At 48.3% G+C, this 22,933-nt stretch overlaps 1 protein-coding gene across 1 annotated transcript in view; it reads right to left on the reverse strand.

Moving 5' to 3' along the window:
• PDZD2 (PDZ domain containing 2) overlaps positions 1–22,933 on the reverse strand; it is a 359,297-nt gene that overhangs the window by 12,691 nt on the left and 323,673 nt on the right. Inside the window, 8 exon segments of the mRNA XM_025436367.3 lie at positions 497–4,316; positions 6,932–7,076; positions 10,795–11,591; positions 12,867–13,023; positions 13,767–13,801; positions 15,385–15,466; positions 20,575–20,707; positions 22,511–22,628. Of these exon segments, the coding sequence (XP_025292152.3) occupies positions 497–4,316; positions 6,932–7,076; positions 10,795–11,591; positions 12,867–13,023; positions 13,767–13,801; positions 15,385–15,466; positions 20,575–20,707; positions 22,511–22,628 (5,287 nt within the window).

The raw sequence follows: 22,933 nt of genomic DNA on the forward strand, positions 1-22,933 counted from the left end.
CCAAACTGAGGTGTGGCCTGCCCTGTCCGCTCTCATGTCTGATGGTGGCTGCTCTTAAGCGCCCCGTCCCATCAAGGCTTCTCTGTAGAGCAACATTCTGGCAGAAACACCCTCCTGCAGACCCTACTATTTTCTAGTACTGATATTAAAAACCAAGGGGGCTCAATGTCATGCGCGATCCTGGAAGAGGAAAGGGACGGTAGTGAAGTTTGGTCGGTGAAATCTGATGAAGCCTGCAGTTTAGCTCTCTGGGTTCTTCCTGCATTATTAGTTTCTTTTGCCAGGATTGGATTTTTGGCAATCCAGGATTCCCAGGATTCTTTTGACCCAGGATTAGGGAAGGTGTCAGCATCGGGAGGGGCTGGGCGAGGGGTACAGGGGAGCTCTCCACACTCTCTCTGCAACTTTTCTATAAATCTAAAGCTGGTTTGTAATTCTTAAAAAAAAAAAAAAAAAAAAAGTTTGTTCGAATAAAAGGGGACAGGCAGATACTTACTTAACTGACCAGCCTTTTCCAGAAGGCAGATCCCGGGTGGCTTCACCCACGAGGTGGGCCGAGCTGGGGGCCCCGGGCTCCGCGGCCTTAGGGCCGCTCCCCGCGGGACAGGCCCCGGCCGCCGGCCGCACGGGGCATGAGAGGGCAGTGGGCCCGTTGAGGCCTCCGGCGGCAGAGGCCGGCGGCCTCCTGGGGACGATCTCCAGCTCGGTCCTGAAGAGCACGGCGGCGGGCCCCGCGCGGAAGTCCTCGCTGCGCAGCTTGTCCAGGTCGGGCATGCTCAGGGCTCTCAGCTCCTGCAGCTTGGAGCGGGACAGGGCCGAGGGCTGCGCGCGGCGGCCCGCCGACTTGCCCCTCTTGGCGGGTGAGGCTGCGGGGGCAGCCGGGCCGGGGGGGCCGGGGGGGCCGGGGGGCCCGAGCCATCCCTTCGGGTCCGGGTCCGGGTCCGGGTCGGGGCCCTGGTCCCCGGCGGCCGCTGCGTGCGGCCGGGGCACCGTGAGCGCCGTGCTGGACGGGGACTTGGTCAGCTGCGGCCCCAGGGCGCCCGCCTCGCTGGGGCTTTCGCTGCAGGAGCTCAGGCTGCGTCGCAGCGACCTCGCCGTCGGGTCGCCAGGGTGGCCGAGGCTCCCCGAAGCGCTGCTGCCCGACGACCGCCTCCCGACGGGGGGCTTGCCGCCTGCCGACAGAAACGGGGCCGCGCCGGACTTGGCCACCAGCCGGTCGGAGTTGGCCAGGTTCTCGAAAGACTTGATCCTCTGCTTCACAGAGAAAAATGAGGTAGATTCGTAGTTCTGCTCCGAGTGGTAATGTCTCCTGGTCACTTTGATTTTGTCTGTGACCTGGCAGCTGCTTTCCTGCACCGAGAGGGCGGCCGCGCCGTCCGTGGCCGGGAGGGTCCTCGAGGTCTCCAGAAGGGGCTTCACGCTGTAGACGCCCTGCCCGTCGGCCAGGCCGAGCACCCCGCCTCGGGACGCCCGGGCCTCCGGGGGGCCCCCGCCGCTGGCCTGCGCCTCCCGTCCGAAGTGGCTGGCAAACTGGGCTGGCATGGAGTAGGTCCTGGTGGCCGGCCTGGCCGGGCCCGCGGCCGCGCCCCCCCTGGGCGGCCCCGGGGAGCCGGGCGCCTGGCCCCACCTGGCCCGGGGGGAGTCGCAGGGCTTCGGGGCGCCGCAGGGCCGCGGGGTGTCCTGCTCCAGCTGGGAGGCGCGGGGCGGGAGCGACGAGGGACGCCTGGGCGCCGGCTCCCCTGACGGCTGACAGGGTCTGGCTTCGCCCTGGGCCAAGAGCCCTCCCAGCCGGTCCCTCCCCGCGGCCTTGTCGCCACAGGCCGCCTTGGGCATCCTCTCAGAGGAAATGTCAACTATTTTCAGCTGGTGGGTTCTTTCGAGGGGCTCGCGGGGACCGGCGGCGAGGACTCTGCTGCCTCTGTCGCTCGGCGGCCCGGGCTGGGCGGCGGCTGGCGCTGGATCCATCGGGCCGCAGGCCACGCGGCCCCCCGGGGCTGCAGGGGGCGGCCTGCTCTCGGGGCCGCAGGCGGGGCACGCTGGGTCGGGCTCCGGGCGGGCGGCCACATGCCATCTGCCGCACGCGCCTTGCTCAGGGAGGGCCTTGGCGGCGGCCTGGGGGGCCGCGAAGGCCCAGGTGCCCGTTTCGGCCGCGGGGGCCTTGGGCGAGCCCGGGGTGGCGGGCGGCCCGCTCTCCGGCCCGCTCGGAGGAGGCCGCGGGGAGGCCGGGCCGTCCTGGCCGGGCTCCAGGTGCTCAGGCGCGTGGACCCGGTGGGCCACTGCCTTGGAGAGCATTCTGTGGGAGGCCTGGGGTGAAATGAGGGGTTTCCTGGGGTCCGCCCCCCCAGCCTTGGCCATATGGGCCGCAGGGGCCTCCGAACTGGCTTTGCTTTTGCTTTTGATGCTCAGTCTCTTCAGCTTAGGACCGGATTTGGGTTTCTGGCCGTTACTCACAAGTGTTTCCACTGCACCTTTTTTAGGTGGGTCTTTATTTTCCAGGCTCACTTTTGGCTGAAGAGGGCTCTGAGGCCCAGCAACCCCCTTTCTGTGGTTGGAGCCCGACACCTGACCTTTGGAGTCGGGGCTTCTGGCGGGCACCACGGGTTGCTCCTTTTCAGTTTTGCCCTGGGAATGCGTACCATGGTTGTTTTTATTTATTTCTTTAAACCAGGCCATGATGGGCCTCCTGGAGGTCATTTTTGGTTTCTGTAGCAAATCATCCAGGTCTTCACTTTCGGAGATGTGCAGATTGGCCAAAAGAGACTCCCCATTCCTGGGGACATCCCCACTGAAGGGGGACCGGCTTTCAGTTGCACTGACAGTTGTCTCTTGTGTTTTATGCGGGATTTCGTTACCCAGCAATTCGTGTTCTAGACCATTTACCACGTTCAGATTGCTGAGAGTGACGGTAAGGTTGTGAACACGCCTGGCGGTTTTAGGAGGCTGGCTGCTCTCCACAGCTGAGCTAGCGCCGGTGGCTTCCACGATTTCTTCACACGAGGGCCCGGGGTTCTGGGCTATCCTGTCTGCATGGCGTTCGTGCTCCTGAGAGCTGACATCCAAGACAGAGAATGGCTGGGAAGCGTTTGGGATTGAAAGGCGTGAGGTTCCTGGCACAAAGGACGCCCTCTCACACGGATTTCCTACCACTTGACTCAGAGCACTGTGCTTTAACGGCAGAACCTTGGCCAGCACAGGGCAGGGTGCAGCCTGGGCAGGGGCAGGGGCATGGGCAGTAGCTGAGGGCGGATTGGGGGAACCATTTGTAGAGCAAATCTCAATTTGCTCCTCCTCAGACTCTGTAGTATCCTCCTTGTGAGAAGCCCTGCGAGAACGAGGAGGTGACCAGTTGTCCCTGGTGGCAGCTCGTGGGGCGTCAGTGAGGGATTCGGGGTCAGAGGATGAGTCCTCCGCATCGCCGTACATGGATGAGAGAGACGGCTCTGTGCTGTCACCCAGGCCCGACAGGGACAGGCTGTCCTCGTGAAAATTGCTGAAGTTTCTAGAGTAGTTGCTCAAAAAGTTTTTGCTCACAGTAAAATGTTTGTCAGGATTAATGGAATCTAAAACTGAAGGCTGGGAGGCCCACGGTGGCGGGGGGGGCTGGCCAGCAGCTGCCCAGGCCCTCCTCGGGGCGGGCGTCAGGTTGCCCATGCCTGGCTCCGCGGGGCGGGAACTTCCGCTTCCAGCGCCCGCTGGAGGTTGGCCCTGAGAACGTCCCTCTTGACCCACCCGGTCCCCTGTCTGAGGCTCTGCGGCACCCAGCTCCTTGAGGAGTTTGTCGATGTCCGTCACGGGGCTGCCCCCCCCCGCCCCGGGGCAGCAGTGCCCCGAGACGCCGCCACACGCCCCCCCGGCCTTGTCGGCAGGTGACGGCGGAGCGGGGCAGGCCCGCGGGGCCCTCTGGGACACGGAGTCCGCGTCCTGCAGCCGAGCCGAGCCCCGGGGGACTTCAGGGACGAGGACTCCCGTCGTCTGCGGAGCCTTGCTGTGGTCCCCGGGGACCCTCTGTGTGTCCTCCTGGGACGCGAGGAGGCCTCGAGCCAGGACGGTGCTGGCTGGAGACGCTCCCTCTGCCTCGGGTCCTCCCCCGTGGGCAGCAGCCCTCTGGGGCGAGCTGGCTTCTGGGGCCGCCGTCTTCCCGGGGGACGAACCGTGCTCCTGGGCGAGTCTGGCTTGACCCCTGTCCTCGGACTCAGAACCCCCCAGGGACACTGGCTTTCCGGGGTCCTCAGGCCGCCTGGCGTGCCCTGTGTCCGCCGAGGGCTCGCCGGGGTCAGGGTGAGCTGCCCCCTTCTGCCCCGGGGGGCCGTCCAGTCCTGGGGTGAGAATGCAAATGAAAGGTGGGGTGATGGGGAGAGGGAGGGGGAAAGGTGGGGTGACAGAGGGGGGGAAACGTGAGAAAACAGAGAAACTCCCAATTAGAAAAAAAAAAAAAAAAAAAAAGGAAAACTAAACAATATCAAATTTTTGTTTTTTGTTTTTTTTTCAGAAAGACCTTCCACAGCCTAATGTTGCCTCCTTGTTGTTCTGTTTTTGGCTCTGAAATTACAGAGCACTCCCCTCTAACAATGCCACCCTGCTCTGGGAGCTCTGAGAGAGACTGGCGGGCAGGGTAAAGCCTGGTTTCTGCCCTTCTCTCTCTCTCTCTCTCTCTCTCGGTTATTTTTAAGGATGGGGACACCAGAAATCCTTCAGCCGGGGCTCTTTACACCATCTGCCCTGATGGCAAAAGCCTCAGGAGTCACGCTGTTGTTCTTTGCGGTCCCTGAGCTCTTGTGTTCATTCTGCAGAGGGCTCGGGTGCCTGATTTAGTCTCATCGTAGGTTTGGCCTCAGGTGCGCGTTGTGAGCCCTACAGTGAAGCACAAAACCATCGGGTGCTGACCTCTGGGGACTCAGGACTCAGAGCAGGAGAGGAGAGACGAGGCTAACTTGGGAAGACACATGGGAGCTGCAGAAGGATGCAAGTCCGCACTGTGCCTTAGCTGTGTCTCCAGTGTGTTCAGAGGACTGGGAGGACTGGGAGGACTGGGAGGAATGGAAGGCCCCGTTATCTGGGGAGCTTGGACAGAGGGGTGGGGACCAGAGGGGGCTGCTGGCAGGAGAGGTGACCACACAGTGATGATGAAGAAGAAAACGGAATGAAAGCAGGGAGGAAAGAGCATGTGGTCTGAGGGGTGCAGGGAAAGGTGTCGGTGCAGGGACGGCAGGGAATGAAGTCATGTATGAGGTGGGTTCTGGAGAGCCCCTGTCCTGGAGGTGCCTCCTTACAGGGCTCTGCACACTCTTGGGCTAATCTGTCCGCCTCTGGCACGTGGCATCTTATAATCAAGGGAAACTGGCATAAAAAAGAACATTAGATTTGCTATTTTCTTAGGATTCTGGGTTACAGTGAAACAGTGACAATGGAAGCACCTGCTTTGAGGAGACTGTCTCCCCAAGTGTTTATGCCCTCCACATCTCCCACACGAATCCTCTTAATTGCATATGCCTTTCCTCTCCTGAAGTTCCTATGTCAACAAAGACTGTTAGGACGTAGCACTGTGCTAAGAGTTTCTCATGCACTTAATTTGCCTCCCAACACTGTGAGGTAGGTCCTGTCACCATCTGCTCTGGAACAGTGGAGAACTGAGGCACAGAGTGGGTTAGCAACAGATCCAGGGGCACAGAGTTTATAGCCAGGGGTCACCTGGGAAGTCGGCCCCACAGCCCAGCCCATTATCTAGACCCTGACTGCATGACCTCTGTGTAGAGAGCACCTGGCAGCAACAAGGTTGGCCCATCGGGACACCCGTGGAAAGCGTACGTAATCCCGGGTCCCCGTGGGAGGCAAGGGACATGCCAAGATGTGAATCCACGGGCTCCTGTCCTTCTCTGCTCAACCTTCTGAGCTCCCTTCAGAATGACCTTCCTGCTTCTGCTGGTGCCAACCACGGGGAAAAGTCTCAGTGAGACTTAAAAGGAGGGGACTTAAAAGGTTGCTCTTCAGCTTCAGAGTCACTTGCTGAACAAATAACATTTTATTAGCAATTTGACTTCATTGAAAAGTGTGTAACTTAAAAGCATTTTTGAGGGGGATTAAATGACATAGAGGCACTCCCTGATGTCACCTTTCAAAATGATCCTTCAGGAAGGAATTTAGCAGGATTTGATGCTGTAATTCACGGAGATGGACAAGTAGCATGTCTGCCTCTATATACTGTTAATTGAGAGTGTTTTTGTACAAGAACAATTGTTTCCTTCACTTTTAAAACACCACAAAATCATTCTTAAGACCCTCCCCCCCCCCAAAAAAAAAGATCCTTCACTTGTAAACCCCGTCCCCTGCCAAATGTCCCAGAATGGAAAGGATGTTGATTCAATTACAGCCCATGAGGGGGAGGAGGGCCCAGCAGCCCTGCAAACGATGTGGCGGTGCAGAAGGACACAGGGGACATCGGTGCAGTTTCTTAGCTAGACGGGGTCGCAGAGGTGCCGAGACAGACACACTAGTGCTCAGGACGGCCTGCCAGGGCCAGCGCCAGCCATGCAGGCCAGGAGCATCTCGTTGACCTCAGCACGCTGCTCAAACATATTCTGCGGATGCAGGAGGTAAAAAATATTTCTCGGTGCATTTGATTTCACGCGAGCCAAGTGGTGAAATTCTGAAGGGCGGGACCTCCTCTGTGTCATCTCATGTCTCATTCATTCAAGTACCCATCACGAAGTAGGTAAAGGGCATCGGCCGGCTGAAATGGGCACAGCCTGATGTGGAATGAAAACTCAGCTTAGGCACCATGATCTAGTCAAGTTGTGAAATGCAGGCAGCTTGTAAAAATCATTCATCTGTGTAAGGTTTTTCCCCCCTCAAAGTTCTCCACATGTAACATTTTTCTTAGGGTAAACTTCGGCCCTCCCATCTTGACGCTTAACAAGCAATAAAACCATCTTACCTGTCCCAGGTTGTTGCCCTGGCTCTGGTGTAGCTCCGAGCAGGTTCTCTGTGCAGTGGCCGGCATCTGGGTGCGGCGGGGCACTGGCTGGCCCCCAGGTGGCAGGGACATGCCCCTCCTGGACGGTCAGCTTCCCCAGGGATTCCTGGCACAACGACAAGCACAAGTGACTGTCGGCAGCTTTCAGGTTTTCTGTCCTCTAAGACAGCACACACGCGGAAGAGCTGCTTTGGGGAACTTCAGGGAAGCCCTCGCCTAGGAGCCACAAGATCTGGACCCTGGGTGTCAGATCCTCTAGAAATTGCACGGTCTTGTCACTCTTCCTAAGCTTCAGTTTTTTCAACTTTGAAATGAGGGTGATCGGGGAAATGCGAATCAGAATCACACGGAGACGTCCTGTCACCCCCACAAAGGTGGCTATGATCCAAAACAGAAATAACAGGTGTTGGCGAAGATACAGAGAAACTGGAAACTTGCTGGCGGGAATGGGAAATGGTACAGCCACTCTGGAAAACACTATAGAGTATCCTCAAAAAAATAAAAATAGAAATAGCATATGATCCAGATATCACACTTCTGGGTATATACCCAGAGGAAGTGAAAGCAGGTTCTCTAAGAGATATGCGTACTCCCACGTTTATAGCAGCGCTATTCGCAATAGCTAAAATATGGAAGCAGTTCAAGTCACCATTGATACATGAATGGCTAAGCAAAATACGCAACAGACACACCGTGGAATATTACTCAGCCTTAAAGAGGAAGGAAATTCTGACACATGCTACGGTAGGGATGAACCTTGAGGACATTATGTGAAGTGAAATAAGCCAGGCACGAGAAGACAAATACTATCTGATTTCATTTATATGAGGTACTGAGAGTCGTCACCAGAGATATGACAGTAGAGGGGTGGCTTCTAGGGGCTGCTGGGAGGGGAATGGGGGGTTATTGTATAAGGGGTACGGAGTTTCCATTTCACAAGATGAAGAGTTCTGGCGATGGTGGTGATGGTCGCACATTACGAGCATATACCACTGAACCGTATACTTTCGTTACGAGCATTTTACCACTGTAGAAAATTGGGGACAAAATGGGGATAAGATTTACCCTAACTCGTAGAGTTTCATTTTTTTTTAAAGATTTTATTTATTTATTCATGAGAGACACAGAGCGAGACAGAGGCAGAGACACAGTCAGAGGGAGAAGCAGGATCCCTGTAAGGAGCCCGATGTGGGACTCGATCCCGGGACTCCAGGATCACGCCCTGAGCCAAAGGCAGAGGCTCAACTGCTGAGCCATCCAGGGGTCCCAACTTTTCTTTTTTTAATTTAAAGATTTTATTTATTTGAGAGAGTGAGAGTGTGTGTGTGTGTGTGTGAGAGAGAGAGAGAGAGAGAGCGAGCACGAGCAGGGGGAGGGGTAGAGGGAGAAGCAGACTCCCCGCTGAGCAGGGGGCCCAATGCAGGCTCCGTCCCAGCACTCCGGGATCCTGACCTGAGCCAAAAATCAAGAATCAGACACTTAACTGGCTGAGCCACCCAGGTGCCCCTCATAGTTTTCAATAAGATGATTACATGAGCCATTCTAAAAGCCACATGCAGGGATCCCTGGGTGGTGCAGCAGTTTAGCGCCTGCCTTTGGCCCAGGGCACGATCCTGAAGACCCAGGATCAAATCCCACATCGGGCTCCCGGTGCATGGAGCCTGCTTCTCCCTCTGCCTGTGTCTCTGCCTCTCTCTCTCTCTCTCTCTGTGACTATCATAAATAAATAAAAAATTAAAAAAAATAAAAACCACATGCAGCCCACGAAAGGTTGTATAGATGTAAGATATTATTATGTTTACACTGCATGGTGATATCCAAGACCGTAGGATCAGCTCCTCGGTTTGGTACTTAGGGCTAGGACTCCTCTGGATAAATGAAATTGACATTCAATATTTCAAAATTTCACTTCAGCCAAGTGTCAATTACTTTATCCTCCCTTCTTCTAAAACCTACTGTAAAAAAACAAAACAAAACAAAAAAACATCTCACTAAGAAGTTAAATCAGATTGATTTGAAATTCACCCTCTGAGTTACGGAGTCATAAAATGGTCCAAAGATGGCAGCAGAGAAGAGAGCTGAACTGAATTTTAAAATGTTGAATTTTATGTTATGTGATGTTCATCTCAATTTAAAAAGTATTAAATAAAAACTGTGGAAGACAACTTACTTATCAAACATTTTTTCAAGATTCCAATATTTGAAGGTAAATACTTAATGGCAATGCAGTTTATTTTCTTTCTCATGAATAAATGAAATATTTTTCAGCTAAATTTTTTATGAGAAGAGTTAAAACTTTTCTGCAAAAGTTTTAAGTGCTTCTCAAAATTCTTCTTGAAAAACAAATTCTTCTTGGAAATACTCATTCACAATGACAAAAGCTCTCTATATGTTATTATGAATCGAACCCCTGTTAAATAGTTTTCTATAGTTATCCAAAACTGGCTGAGGATACTTTTTCAAAGAGGGGGTTAACCTCCTAAATAAATGTTGTGTTTTAAAGCACATATGCAAAAAAAAAAAAAATTAGAATAAAAAAATAAAAAATAAAAATAAATAAAGCACATATGCTAGGGGCACCTGACTAGCTCAGTTGGTTAACCTCTGCCTTTGGCTCAGGTCATGATCCCGGGGTCCTGGGATGGGAAGCCAAGTCAGGCTCCCTGCTCAGTGGGGAGTCAGCTTCTCTCTCTCTCTCTGCCCCTCCCCTCACCCGTGCTCGCTCTCTTTCTCTCTCAAATAAATAAAATCTTAAAAAAAAAAAAAAAAAACACACACACGCTAGTTGGAAGTAATAACACTTTTTAGGAGGATGAAGAAAGATGTGTGTTTCTACTTTTTCTATACAGTTAACAAAAATCCCTTCTGCCTAATATAGTTTTTATGACTTCATATTTTCTACGTCTGTTTACACGTATGTTTGCATAAACCACTTGAACGTGCATCTTTACAAATGTGGACTTACAACCGCCTCAGAGAGAAACTACTTATGTTGAGATTGTAAACAACATTAGTTTCTCTTACTCTCTCCTTGCCTAAGTGGAGGTATGTATAGTGATTAAAAACGAGCAATTTGACAATTCTGGGTCGTTCTAGTGTATGCGTAACCAAGTCAGAACATAAATAATATGGACTTGTATCTAAAGTGGTGCATTCTAAGTTTCTTTTTCTTTTTAAGATTCTATTTTTAAGTGATCTCTACACCCACAATGGGGCTCGAACTTACAACCCTGAGATGGAGAGGCACATGCTCCGCCGACTGAGCCAGCCAGGTGCCCCAGTGCGTGATCGGTTTCTAATAATGCACACCCATTATTTCATGTGATTCTCACAACAAGGGTATGAGTAGCTTTGATTACACATAATCATCGTAGAAAGTCTGAAAAAATAAGGATCGCTCAGAACCTCATGAGCTGGAGAGAAGCACGGTCAGCCTGTGTTTGATGGTCGCCTCAGCTCTGGGGAGAGAGCGCTCCGTCCTCAATGGTCCAGACAACTGCAGCTCACCAGGACTCCGTAACTTGCCCCAGTGGTCACCCAACTCGTCAGGGGAGCCGACCCAGTGTTCTTCACCAGCCTCCCGCTGCCCTTCCCTCATCCACCATGGCCCCGTGTCCAGGTAAGAGTGACTTCGTCTTCTGACAGGACGATCCATGGCTTGATCCCTGGGTCCCCCACCAGCCCGCAGATATACAGGCTCCGAGCCGTCCGAGAAGGGAAACGAATGACTGCTGAAAGACGAGCCTCCCACCACCCCTCCAGGCAGGTTGCCCTCTGTTTTCTCATACACCCCAGGCCCAACTTACGAAGAGGAAAGCAATTACCTTCTCCGCAGTTCCACCTGGCTGAAAACCAGTCCTGATCTCTTTGACGGGAGTGGCCTGGACACATGGGTCATCGGCTCCATCAGTCAGGTCCGCTGTCTCTGGGTTGCTGGGCCTGGCGTCAGCCTCGGGCCTCTTGTGGTGTGGGCTGACCCTGGCCACTGGTTTGTGCCTGGACCCCAGGTTGTCATTCTTCTGCTGTGGGAGTCTGGGGGTATCTGTGTTCACCAGACACTGGGTGCTGGTATCGGCTTTGCATTCCAATTTGGGTGAACTCCTCGATCCTGATAATTCCTTCCTCCTTGGGCACCCAGAGCCACCCTTGGCAGCTTCTGCAGAGGCCAGCAGGTGGGCAGCACGGGAAGGAGTGTCCCCCACGCCCTCTGGGACCCTCTCCTCTAAGCTCAGGGAGCTGCCAAAGAGAGGCACCGAGGAGGCCTTGCTGACCATTGTTTTCTGGGGATGTTCACCCTGGTTGTTGAGACCCGTGGCCTTGGAAGAGGTCATCAGGACGTGCCTAGAGCTGTCCTCTGTCAGAGGCCTGCTGGGACCAGAGAGGGTCCCTGGGAGGGAAATGCAGTCCCCTTCACCGTCAAACTCTTCCTCATCACTGGCGTCGTCGGTGTCATAGCAGCCCACCCTCCTCTGGCGGAGGAGAGGGTTTCGGAGGGCCTGGGGGCTCCCAGGGAGACTGGTTTGTCTGGCAATCGTCACCTGCTTGTGGAAGAGCCCAGAGGACCGCTGGCTTCCTAGCGACACGAGGCTGTTGGCCCTGGGTTTTCCTGGTTCCCTGGGAGCTGGTGGGGATGGGGAAAGAAATAGCCAAATGAAATAGGGTTTCCCGTCTGGCCTGGTTTTATCATTTAACCTCCCTCTTACACAGGAGCATTCCCATGTTCGCCACTGCCAGCTATTCATCCTCTGGCCACTGAACACCAGGCTTAAATGATCCGGCTTCTTGGGATTTGCCCAGAGTGGATGACTGGCTTCCCTTTTTGTTTGCTTGCATTCATTCATTCATTCATTCATTCATTCATTCATTGATTCATTCATTCATTTTTTACTCAACCTCTGGATTGTTTAGCTTAAACATGTACGCTTTCTAGAGACAGAAATGTTTAATTCAGCCCCCTGATGTCTAATACACTGCTGGGGTTCAAACTAGATGCTGCTGCTGGGAAGTCCCCTCTAGGAGGATGCTGGGAGGCCAAGCCTCGCACGCCTGGACCTTCTTATCACACGAGGCCCTTCCTTCATTTGCAAAGATGGGGGGCTTGGTACAGGTAGCTCCTAGAGTGTGGTACAGGGAAGATTATGATCTTCTGAGATTCTAATCTACGTAAATTCCAAGCTGGGAGGAGGGAAAGCTTGTGCTGCTCAGCAAACTCTTCATATTTTGCACATGAGCTCACACCTTGAAATGCCTCTGGCCGAGAGAAGGGTAAGCTTGTCGGCTGTTCCAAATGACAGACAGAGTGGCCAAGTCTGCACAGGGATGTTCTTGTGCGGACATCAGAAGTTAAAAAAGAGAAAGCCAACCACACGAGCAGAAGCCCGAGGAATCAGTGTGGTGCACATCAGATCGTTCTCTCATACTCTAGTGGGAGCACCGTTCAGGAGATTCAAAACCAACTGTTTGAGAGTATTTGTCTCCTAGGGGTTCTGAATCTTCCACTCACTGTCTTCTAAAAAAGAATGAAGGTAGGGCCTGGTGAGGGGCGGGACCTGCAATTTGGCCAGGGTTCCCCTGAACCAGAAGGCCGCAGGTTGCCAACCTGCCTTCACGCCATAAACTTCACGACGATGCTACCTACGTGAGTCGCGTCTACAGGCTGCCCAGCGTGGCCACCTCCAACCATCAGGCCACAGGACGGGCGCTCCCTCCCTCCACCCTGGGACCGGGGCCAGTCACCAGTGGTGGGCTGCGCTTTCCGAAGGTAGATTGGGAATTTCGGCCACGCAGACAGGGGGCTTGTCCTCAACCCAAAGCCTGGTTCCCAGTTCCCTGTTCATGTGAGACCACCTGCTACGGAACGCGACGCAGCCCGGGGTGGGACACAGCCACTGCTTACCAGGGGTGCTGGGTGGCAGGCCACTGTCCTCGGAGGCGCCGCAGCCACCGCCTGGCGGATCCTCGTCCTCGGAGCCGGCCACCACGAAGTCTGACAGGGAGCCGGGGACACCGTGGGCGAAGTAGTGGGAGGCTTCAGCTTCAGTAATCAGGGCGTCCTGTTGGGGGAGAAGGTGCTGGATGATGAGGAAGGCCTGCCGGGGGCTCATGGTCTGAAACGGGAATTCCTAGCTTTCCGAGAACACTTGGCTGTAATCCCTGGTCATCTGCAACAGTGGCCGTAGTAGACACCCACTTCCACTTACTTTAGGATGGCTAAATTAAACAACTAATGAAAAAGGCAGCGGTTGCTGCCAGACAATGTTAAGAGATTTTTTTTTTTTGGCCAACTGTTTAGCGATGGTCAGAAATGCCACAGCAGCAACATATCAGCCATCCCAGGAAAAACACTGGGGGAAGAGATAGGAAGATAGAATGACATTCCAAGCCACTGGTTCAGGCTAGCGATGGAACGGAGAAGGGGGGGGTCTGAATCCTGTGCTCTGATCCGCTGGGATTGAGGAATCGCCAGCTGGGAAATACTCCAGGCTCCATAAAGTCACAGGTCCTCCCCGAAAGCCAACTGGGGAGCCCTTGAGTATGGAACAGTTTGAAAATTATTTTTTAAACTGCAGCTCAGTTCTTTTATTTTGTTGCTCTGTTCTTTTCTTAGATGAGTATTTAAGAAAAGAAACACATTTTTGTATTTGTTCTCAAATTAGCATCATTGTCATCGTCTGTGTAGAGTGGATAAAATGACTCATGGACAAAACCATGGGCTGGGCCCTCAGGCTGCACTTGTGGGGCCCCAGGGACTGATTCATGGGCCAGCCGAGTGAGGCAGCTGTGTGCCTTGACTCACCTTTTTTGCCAGAGAGGGACTCTTCAGGGGGGTACCTGTTGGAGAGAAAATTCACCATAATGTCAAAATGGCAAAGCTCACCTCCCAACAAACAGGCTCACTTTTTTCACTACGAAAGAAGGAGCCAAACATATTAGCCCCTCTTTGCTCGGCTGACATCGATGGGCTATGCGCACAGGTGCAGACATGCATGCACTCAACCTGGGCACGGGAGCCCCCCTCCAGCCCACCTCCCACGGTTCTGCTCATGCTTCAGGCCCTCACTTGGAGCTACTGCCTCCGTGACGATCCCGGTTGGGGTAACTTCCTTGGAACCTTAAAAGTATTTTATACAACCCATACACCAGTCTCCATAACACAGTTTAATTATGAGTGGATGCTCCTCATCTCCCTTCCTCAACTATTTATCTGTAAGGCTGAGACCTTCACTGATCTGACCCCACAACACTCAGCACGGCACCTGGATCTCAGAAGTACTCAGTGGTAGCCACTGAATGGACTGAAGGATCAATGAACAAAGAAACATCACGCAAGGAACTCATGAAGGAGCTGGGGGGAGGGCTGAATGCCTATCTCGGTTTTTAGTAGAAAGATGAAAAGATTCGGCATTGAAACTTTCAATTATATGCCATGAGCAAAAAGATCGTCCGCATGAAGTTGGTAGCTTAAGAAAATCCTTCCTAGATGATCGAGTGGGTATGTGGGGATTATGAGGGGACGGCTTGTAGGCAGGTCAGGAGAAGGCGTTGGGTGAATAAGGAGCCCATTATGGCTGTGCCCACTTGAAATGTATTAATTACGGATGCAAATAATCGGGGTATTACATGGTTGCCAAAAAATCCTATGCCTTCCTTTTCCTCTGACAACCAGTAACTTATGTCTCAGTTCCTTTTTCTCTCCCAGCATCAGTGTTGACATCAGTAATATCTTGAGTTGAGACATGTTTGCAGAGTCTCTGGATTTCCATTCTACTGGAAACATTACTTTTAAAACTCAACGCAATGTTTCACACATAAGACTTATCAGAAATTCCTACTATCTCAATGCTTCTCTGCTCAAACTTTCCCCTTAAGAAGGGGGAAATCACCCCTCATGAATAAATAAATAAAATCTTTAAAAACAAAAAAAGAAGGGGGAAATCATGATTTGGGGAGCTTCTGCTACCCTTCTTCAGTTGAAACTTCAAAAAATATCTACTAATCATTAAAGGAAGGCTGCCATACTGGGTGGGAACTTTTAGTTCACGTAAAGAAACCCCAGGCTTTGGAACGGAGATCACTCCGTCTATCAAACAACCGATATTTTGGTGTTGCTTCATTTTTACCTAGAACATTTCAGATGAATTGCACATAAACACATGAAATGCTGTTAACTCATTTTTGCAAATTATCTCATAGTGTGAGGAGCATGCATAATTAGAACTGTACTATAAAGTGCAGTAAATAACGGCAGCAATAAAAAGTAGCAGCTAGGAGAAAGCATGAGATCTCCCTGACAACAACTTCTGGCAAACCCGATAATGACAAAGAGCCCAACAGCACTGCACGGGGCAGGGCTCCTGGGGGAGCTTCCTGAGAAGCTCTTCTGAATGTGGAACGAAGATGTACAAATACGGTACCTGAGCCAGGAGAGGAGCTGGCCTCTTTGCTCTCCTGATAAGTGCTGCGTGCGATCACTAAATCCATTTCCTGCTCGGAAACCTGTTTTTCAGCAGAAAGCACAAATTAGATGGTTTTATTTATTTCTCCTTCCCCAATCAAAGTAGTTAGGACCCGAGTCGGAGGCTGAGTACAGATAAAGAGGGAAACCACAGCATCGAAGATTATGACCATCCTCAGAAGCAATAATCCAGGGCACGTAAGGAGAGCTGGGTTAGCCGATCACTTCCAACAAATGCATTTGAAGCAAGACCTTCAGCTGGTCCCCAAATTCACTAAGGCACTCAGGTGCTACAGGTACCAACCACATGGCTGGTACCCACCTCTCTCTAAAACACTCACTTCTTTTGTTCCTTGATTTAAACAATTTCAAACCTACATAAAGCTTGTAAGAGTAGCACAAGAGGAGTATACTCTTCACTATTATTTTTTTAAACACTGCCACATTTACACTCATGCTTTTTTTTTTTTTTAAAGAGATTTTGTTTATTTTGGGGCGGGGGGAGAAAGAAAGTGCATGAGCAGGAGGAGAAGGAGAGGGAGAGGGAGAGAGAATCTGAAGCAGACTCCATGCTGAGCGTGGAGCCCAGTGCAGCGGCTCGAATCCATGACCGCGAGATCATGACCCGAGCTAAAACCGGGAGTTGGACGCTGAACTGACTGAGCCATCCAGGCATCCCACTCATGCTCTTTCTTAACACACACACAGTTTGTTTGTTTGTTTATTTATTTAGATTTTATTTATTAATTCATGAGAGACACAGAGAGAGAGAGAGAGGCAGAGAGAGGAGTAGGCTCCAAGCAGGGAGCCCAATGTGGGACTGGATCCCTGGACCCCAGGATCATGCCCTGGGCCAAAGGCAGATGCTCAACCACTGAGCCACTCAGGCATCCTTGTTTAATTTTTTACTAAACCTTTTGGGAGTTAGTTGCAGACATCATGAACCTTCACCCATAAATATTTTAGCATGTATCTCCTAAAAACAAGAACATTCTCTTCAATAACCCTGGTACTATTACCATTCCAGGAAATTTAACATTGACGCAAACGACTAATTTACATTTCATATTTCCATTTAGCCAACTGTCCTAATACCACCCTTCAGAAATGCTATTCAGCGTATGTCTGTAGATGGGAGTAGCTCATAGGAAGTTTGATGGCAGCTTGTGATGAGATAGGTTTTTCCTCCAGAATGCTTATCAACACTCAGTTTCTTTCTTTTTTTTTTTTTTTTCTTTTTTAACATTCAGTTTCTTTCGCCAACAATGTTTTGCTGGGGAAAAATGTCCACTAAACTGAGTAGTGTACATGATGATGTAATTGATTTGCATTCTGGTGCAAGCTCCTTATCTTGTGGATCTTTGTAGATTGTCACCAACCGACACCTTTGCATGGTAATGCTTTATAAAAATTTTCAGGGTCTATTTGTCATGTCAAATAATACAAATTATTCAAATAATAATTCAAAACACTGCTGAGCCTAGCCTTTCTTTGTCACAATACTGATATTTTGGAAGAAACCCAGGACAATCAAACACTCAATTAGGATTTGTTTGATAGTTTCTTCATGCTGAGATTTAGATTATGTATTTTTTTGGCAGAAAAACTACAAAAACTGTTTCCTTTTCAGTGCTTCTGTGAGGTACTCAGGGTCACTATTCCATGTTTCATAACTGGTGATAACTCTGGCCACTTGTTAGGATAGAGTTCCACCAGATTTCTTCACTGGATTTTTTTTTTCTTATTCATCAGTGAGACATCTGTGAGGAGACAGCTTGAGACAACATCAATATCCTACTCCCCAGTATATTTTTACTTAATGGTCTTAGCATCATTGATGATTCTTATTTGGATCAATTTTTACAATGAAATTTAAAAATAGTCATTTTATAACTCTTTTCTTTCTATATTTATTGTTATTATGGTAAAGTCATGGATTTTTCCCCCTTAGTTATCCATAATTGTCATTATTCATGGAAGAAAAATTTAAAAGCCTGATAAATGCTTAATTATGAGATATTTTATTTTTATTTTAGTTTTTATTTTTTAAAGTGGTTTTTTTTTTTTTAAGATTTTTAAAATTTATTTATTCATGAGAGAGAGAGGCAGAGAGACAGACAGAGGGAGAAGCAGGTTTCATGAAGGGAGCCTGATGTGGGACTTGATCCCAGGACTCCAGGATCATGTCCTGGGCCAAAGGCAGGCACTAAACCACTGAGCCACCCAGGGATCCCCATTATGAGATATTTTAAAAGACAATTACATAACTTTCACTGAGTTTCTTTTTTAAAGGTAAGAATACTATGAACTTAGAATGGTAATTTTGTGTAGAGAAATAACATTTAGCATAAATAATATTTGGACAAGGTAGCAATTTGTCTTAATAAGCAAATAAAGCTACACAGGATTCAGCATTACATTTTAACTTAACAGATAAATCATAATCACATCATGCTTACGTAATACTTTCTAGTAGGCCTCACAGGAAATAAAACACAGACACATACATGCTCACAGCCATATATACTTACACAAACACATACTTCATAAAGCAAAGAATAATTTTGTATAAATGAGTGAGAGAAAATATCAGCTTAGACAGTGGTTGCAAATTTTTCTTGACATTAGACTTTCAATATTTGCAACTGTTTGTCTGAGTGGAGAAAAAATGGTTGGGATTTGAGACAAGTGAAAGATTTCCTGGATAATTCTATTCATGCTGAGAGCCCCAGTACCAGTTAAAAATGGACCCCTATGACCTTCCTCCAGCAAGTCCAAATCTTAGCTTGTCTAGACCTGGAGGCTTTGAATATCCCAGTTGGGCAGCCACTGCTCCAGTCATTATGAGAAACAGAAGAAAAGAAAATCCCTGTGGTATTTCTATTGGAACAACATGAAAACTAAGGAAGCACATACATTTGGTATCAAAACGTACTACTGGCATGAAATGTCGGGGTGAGTGGTATAAAAATACATTAAATATAAAGTGGAATCTTGACCAAAAGAAAAATATAGTATGATATTACAACTAAAAACACCATGTTTACCTAGGAAGAAATGTGAAATCTAGTCAAACAAATACTGAAATCTGGTTTTGCTGGATGTATCTCCAACACCATCACAACGACCGTATTACTGTGGCTGGAAACATGAATCAACCTGTATTCAACAGGATCACAGACCACCAGTCCAGGATTATTATGTTTTGCACTGAAATGCCATTTTGATGTTTGATTGTATTGGCAAATTAGGCAGATGCTTTTGGGCTGAGATGAAGCAGACCTCCAAACAAATCATAACCTGTGCTGTGCTGGAATGGATTTTGAAGTCAGACATGCCTTGAAGCCAATGACTGCAAACCACTGAGAACTTAATTTTTTATAATGTTGCTGAGGGATGTGGTAGGTCAGCCCCAGCTTACTGGACTGCTTCTCAAGGGGGAAGCGGGGAGGAGGTATGGCCAAGCAGGTGATGGAATCCAAGAGAGGACCCTGGAGGAAGGAGCCATGACCACTCTAGATGTGAGTATGAAGCAAAATACTGTTAAAAATGACCCGTAGAGAGCCATGGTGACAGCAGGGAGATAAAGCAGAATAGGTTGTAAGGGAAAGTATCAGGACTACAAAATAGAAAGGAGAAAAATAGTAAGTGACAAGTAGAAAATATGGAAATAGGTAGAAGCAGGACTTGATGTTATATTAATGATATTCAAGAAGTTTTATTTAAGACATAGATGAGAATGCATATAGATAAGAAAAAACAATCTGGGAAAAAAATAGTAGCGGAGTTGACTTTGAATCAGTCTAATGGCAGCCGTTGTCCCAGCACTGTGGGGAACCAGGACAACAGAACTCCTGGGACACTAAAGATGATCCCATAAAATTAACATACTAAAGAAATCTCAGACATGGGAAGACCCACAAGGTCTCTCTGCACAGACTTCTTAGTCTCAAAAATGGCATCATCAGAGTCCATCAAGCACAGCAGCGTGGGCCCATTTAGGATATAATAGTACAAAGGACACACAAGAGGTGGTCAGACGACAGACATAAAAAGAGTTAATGTTCTTTTTTTTTTTTTAAGATTTTACTTACTTATTTGACAGAGAGAGAAAAAGAGAGAGCACAAGCAGGGGGAGCGGCAGGCAGAGGGAGAGGGAGAAGCAGACTCCCTGCTGAGCAGGGAACCCGACTTGGGGCTCCATCCCAGGACCCTGGGATCATGACCTGAGCTGAAGGCAGACACCCAACTGACTGAGCCACCCAGGTGTCCCAAAGAGCTAATGTTCTTAAGGAGCATTTTGAGTTGTTGAAAGGAAAAGGTTAAATTTGGAAAAAATACAATATGATTGCAATATTAGAGACAGGCTAATTTAAAAAGATTTTTACAATAAGTACTCAAAACAGCAAAAAATAGTGCTGAATGCCGGTAGAGTCAAATTTGCTGAAGTGGCCTCTGATTAACCTAAAAAAATTAAAAGCAACTCCTTATGTATAGAAAAGATACAACCAAATATCAGCCAAGGCCAAGGATACAGAGGCTATGATTATCTGTAAGTTCAACAATGTGCTACTGATGCAAAAGAAAAAAAAAAAAACTAGTAGGCGCTTAACCCTTCATTACAGAAGTGTTCTGCTCAGGTCGAGGATGGCCTGGGTAGATCATTTAGTCCAATGCTTTCAGATCTTCTTGATGCAGAAACCCAGAAAGGTTAAGTATCTTACCAGAGATGAAACAACCAGCTGGGACTTATTCAGAACCCAGTACTCTTACCTTCTACCACATTTTATATTCACAAATAACAATGCCAAAATTTTCTAATAAAATTTCTAAGAGTGTGAAGACGAAGAAGTCCAGATTAGTGATTTGTTTCCCATGTGTATCAGTTATTTGGCCATCGTGTGAACACAAGCTAATGATTCCCATGCCCAGCCGACATGGGAATGAAAGTTATTCTTGTATAAACTGTCTCACCAAAGAGCGTGCATCATCATAGGAATATGTGTGTCACCGCTACAGGACAAACAGCCACACCTACATCCACACCTGGATGATTTGCTAGAATTTTTTTTGGTATGGAAATTCATTCTGATGATTAACTAAAAACATAATATACTAGCTATACTCAGAATAATATGAAATACTTCACCTTTGGATTAGGGTGCCGGCCGATGACAAGGCGAACGGGTCCTGGAGGGCATTTGCTCAGGATGGTATGGACCTTGCTTAAAGCAGCATGGCGGACGTTGACTGAATTCACTTCCAGGATTTGATCTCCGCGGCTAGGGAGGGCAACATGACCAACACTCTGTGGTAACAGCTAGCTTTTTACAAGATCTCCTTCTGGGAGAGGTTTATAATATGAAATCTTTTCTGAATGCCTTAAACAAGCATATGGCATCCTTTCATCTTTGCATGTGGCTAAACAAGCAACACATTCATATAAATACATTAGACATTAAATTGACAAAGCCAGCATGCATATCTAGCTGCATTTTCAGAAGCAATAAAGTTGATAATGGGACAATAGCAGGGATCATCATTTCTTGAGTATAAACCAGGCACCATACAAAGCAATTTACATAGCAATACTTTGAACAGGTATTATTATTCCTATTATTCAGATAAGGCCCCAGGCTCAGAGAGGTCACCCTGATGTCACACACTGTTGAACTCAGGTCTGTCTACCTTTTGATCACCACAAGATAGGCCCCTGGCCACCATCATTTTCTTTTTTCCTACCATCTTGAAATGATTATTGTAATATAATTTGAGGAGGAAATATCTGAAGCTCAAAGGTTACCCAAGAATTTGTAAAAACGTTTCAAATTTGAACAAATGAGAAATTGGGGACAAGATGCCCATTTTGACTTGAAATTATAGGCAGAGAACTCAGTTAGAGAGAACAAAGACTCTTTATGTGGGGTTTGAAGAATGTTCATTTGGCAGGCTCCAGACATATGGAACCATTCAAGGAAGAAACATCATCTTGGGATGTCATTAAAGGATTTTTTTCCTGGGGTTCTAAAAGTATATTTTCTTTAATGTACTTTGGATGATTTGCTGAATTTTTTTTTGTATGGAAATTCATTCTGATGATTAACTAAAAACATAATATAATCTATTAACAGAGCCCCAAAATGGCAACCTTAAGGAATGTCATTTTGCCAATTTCTCAACTGCTCAAGGACTTAGAAGTTACGAGGGAGAAAGGTGATACTGTTTGCACAGGGTGTTTTATGCAATATGTGTACATTCCTGTGAAGTTTAGGTGGGCGCAGACCCATTGCAATTACTATATAACAGAACACCTAGCCATCTCTTGTATAAACAGAATACTCGTGCTACAACTCAACTATCTGGATTGAGAAATCAGACATGCAGTGATTTCAGACAATAAGCATCTAGACAACATCACTCAAAAAGGAATGAAACAACAGGAAAGGTTTAAGAGATTATACTTAATAATAAAGGCCTTCTGTTGAACGGCATGATTTGGGGACTCTTTCGTATCCAGTGATTCTGAATGGTTATGAGCGCTTCCCAGCGTCACATATGAATTTTACATAAATGAATATAAACATGAAAGAAAATACTTAGATGACCATAGATATCTATATAGAGTTGTATTTTGTCAAGTTTCTGAAACTGAACTTCTGAGTCCAAATAGATCAAAACAGGGAAGCCAATATCCAGAGTTCAATCCGATTTTATTTAGATTAGCCTTTCACCTTCAGAAATACTTTTTAAAAAAGATTTTTATTTATGTATTTGAGAGAGAGAGAGAGAGAGAGCACAAGCAGAGGCAGATAGAGAAGCATACTCCCTGCTGAGCAGGGAGCCCAATGTGGTACTTGATCCCAGAACCCTGGGACCATGACCTGAGCCAAAGGTAGATGCTTAACAGACTGAGCCGCCCAGGTGCCCTGGAAATGCTATTAATTGTAATCTTGGCTATATTACTGCAAATAATACAAAAGTTTAGAATCTCATAAAGGATGTAATAGGGCAGATACCTTACATGTACATTAATTCATAAATTCATGAGCACACCAGAAGCCCACACTATCAGGTTTACAACGAACCTCAGATTGCTCTCCATCTTGGCCACTGATCCCGGGGCCAGGCTGTGAATGTAGATACCAGGAGGGCTGTTCTCTAGAGCCAGGCAGCAGGCACCAATGCCTAATCCAACTCTCGGCTCTGTGACAGGCATCGGACAGAGAACACAAAATTTTTAAAAAAGTATAAGTGATTTGAACCTGCATTAATGTATATTTAGACCAATAACTCTTTATTTTTGACCAGACTCAGAATGTAAATCTTGCTTTTGTCAACATCATATTCTTTTTAAAAAATATTATTTATTTATGTATTCATGAGACACAGAGAGAGAGGAGAGGGGCAGAGACACAGGCAGAGGGAGAAGCAGGCTCCCTGCTGGGGAGCCTGGTTCAGGACTTGATTCTGGAACCCCAGGATCATGACCCGAGCCAAAGGCAGACACT

This window comes from Canis lupus, chromosome 4 (assembly GCF_003254725.2).
Source record: "Canis lupus dingo isolate Sandy chromosome 4, ASM325472v2, whole genome shotgun sequence".
Lineage (NCBI taxonomy): Eukaryota > Metazoa > Chordata > Mammalia > Carnivora > Canidae > Canis > Canis lupus.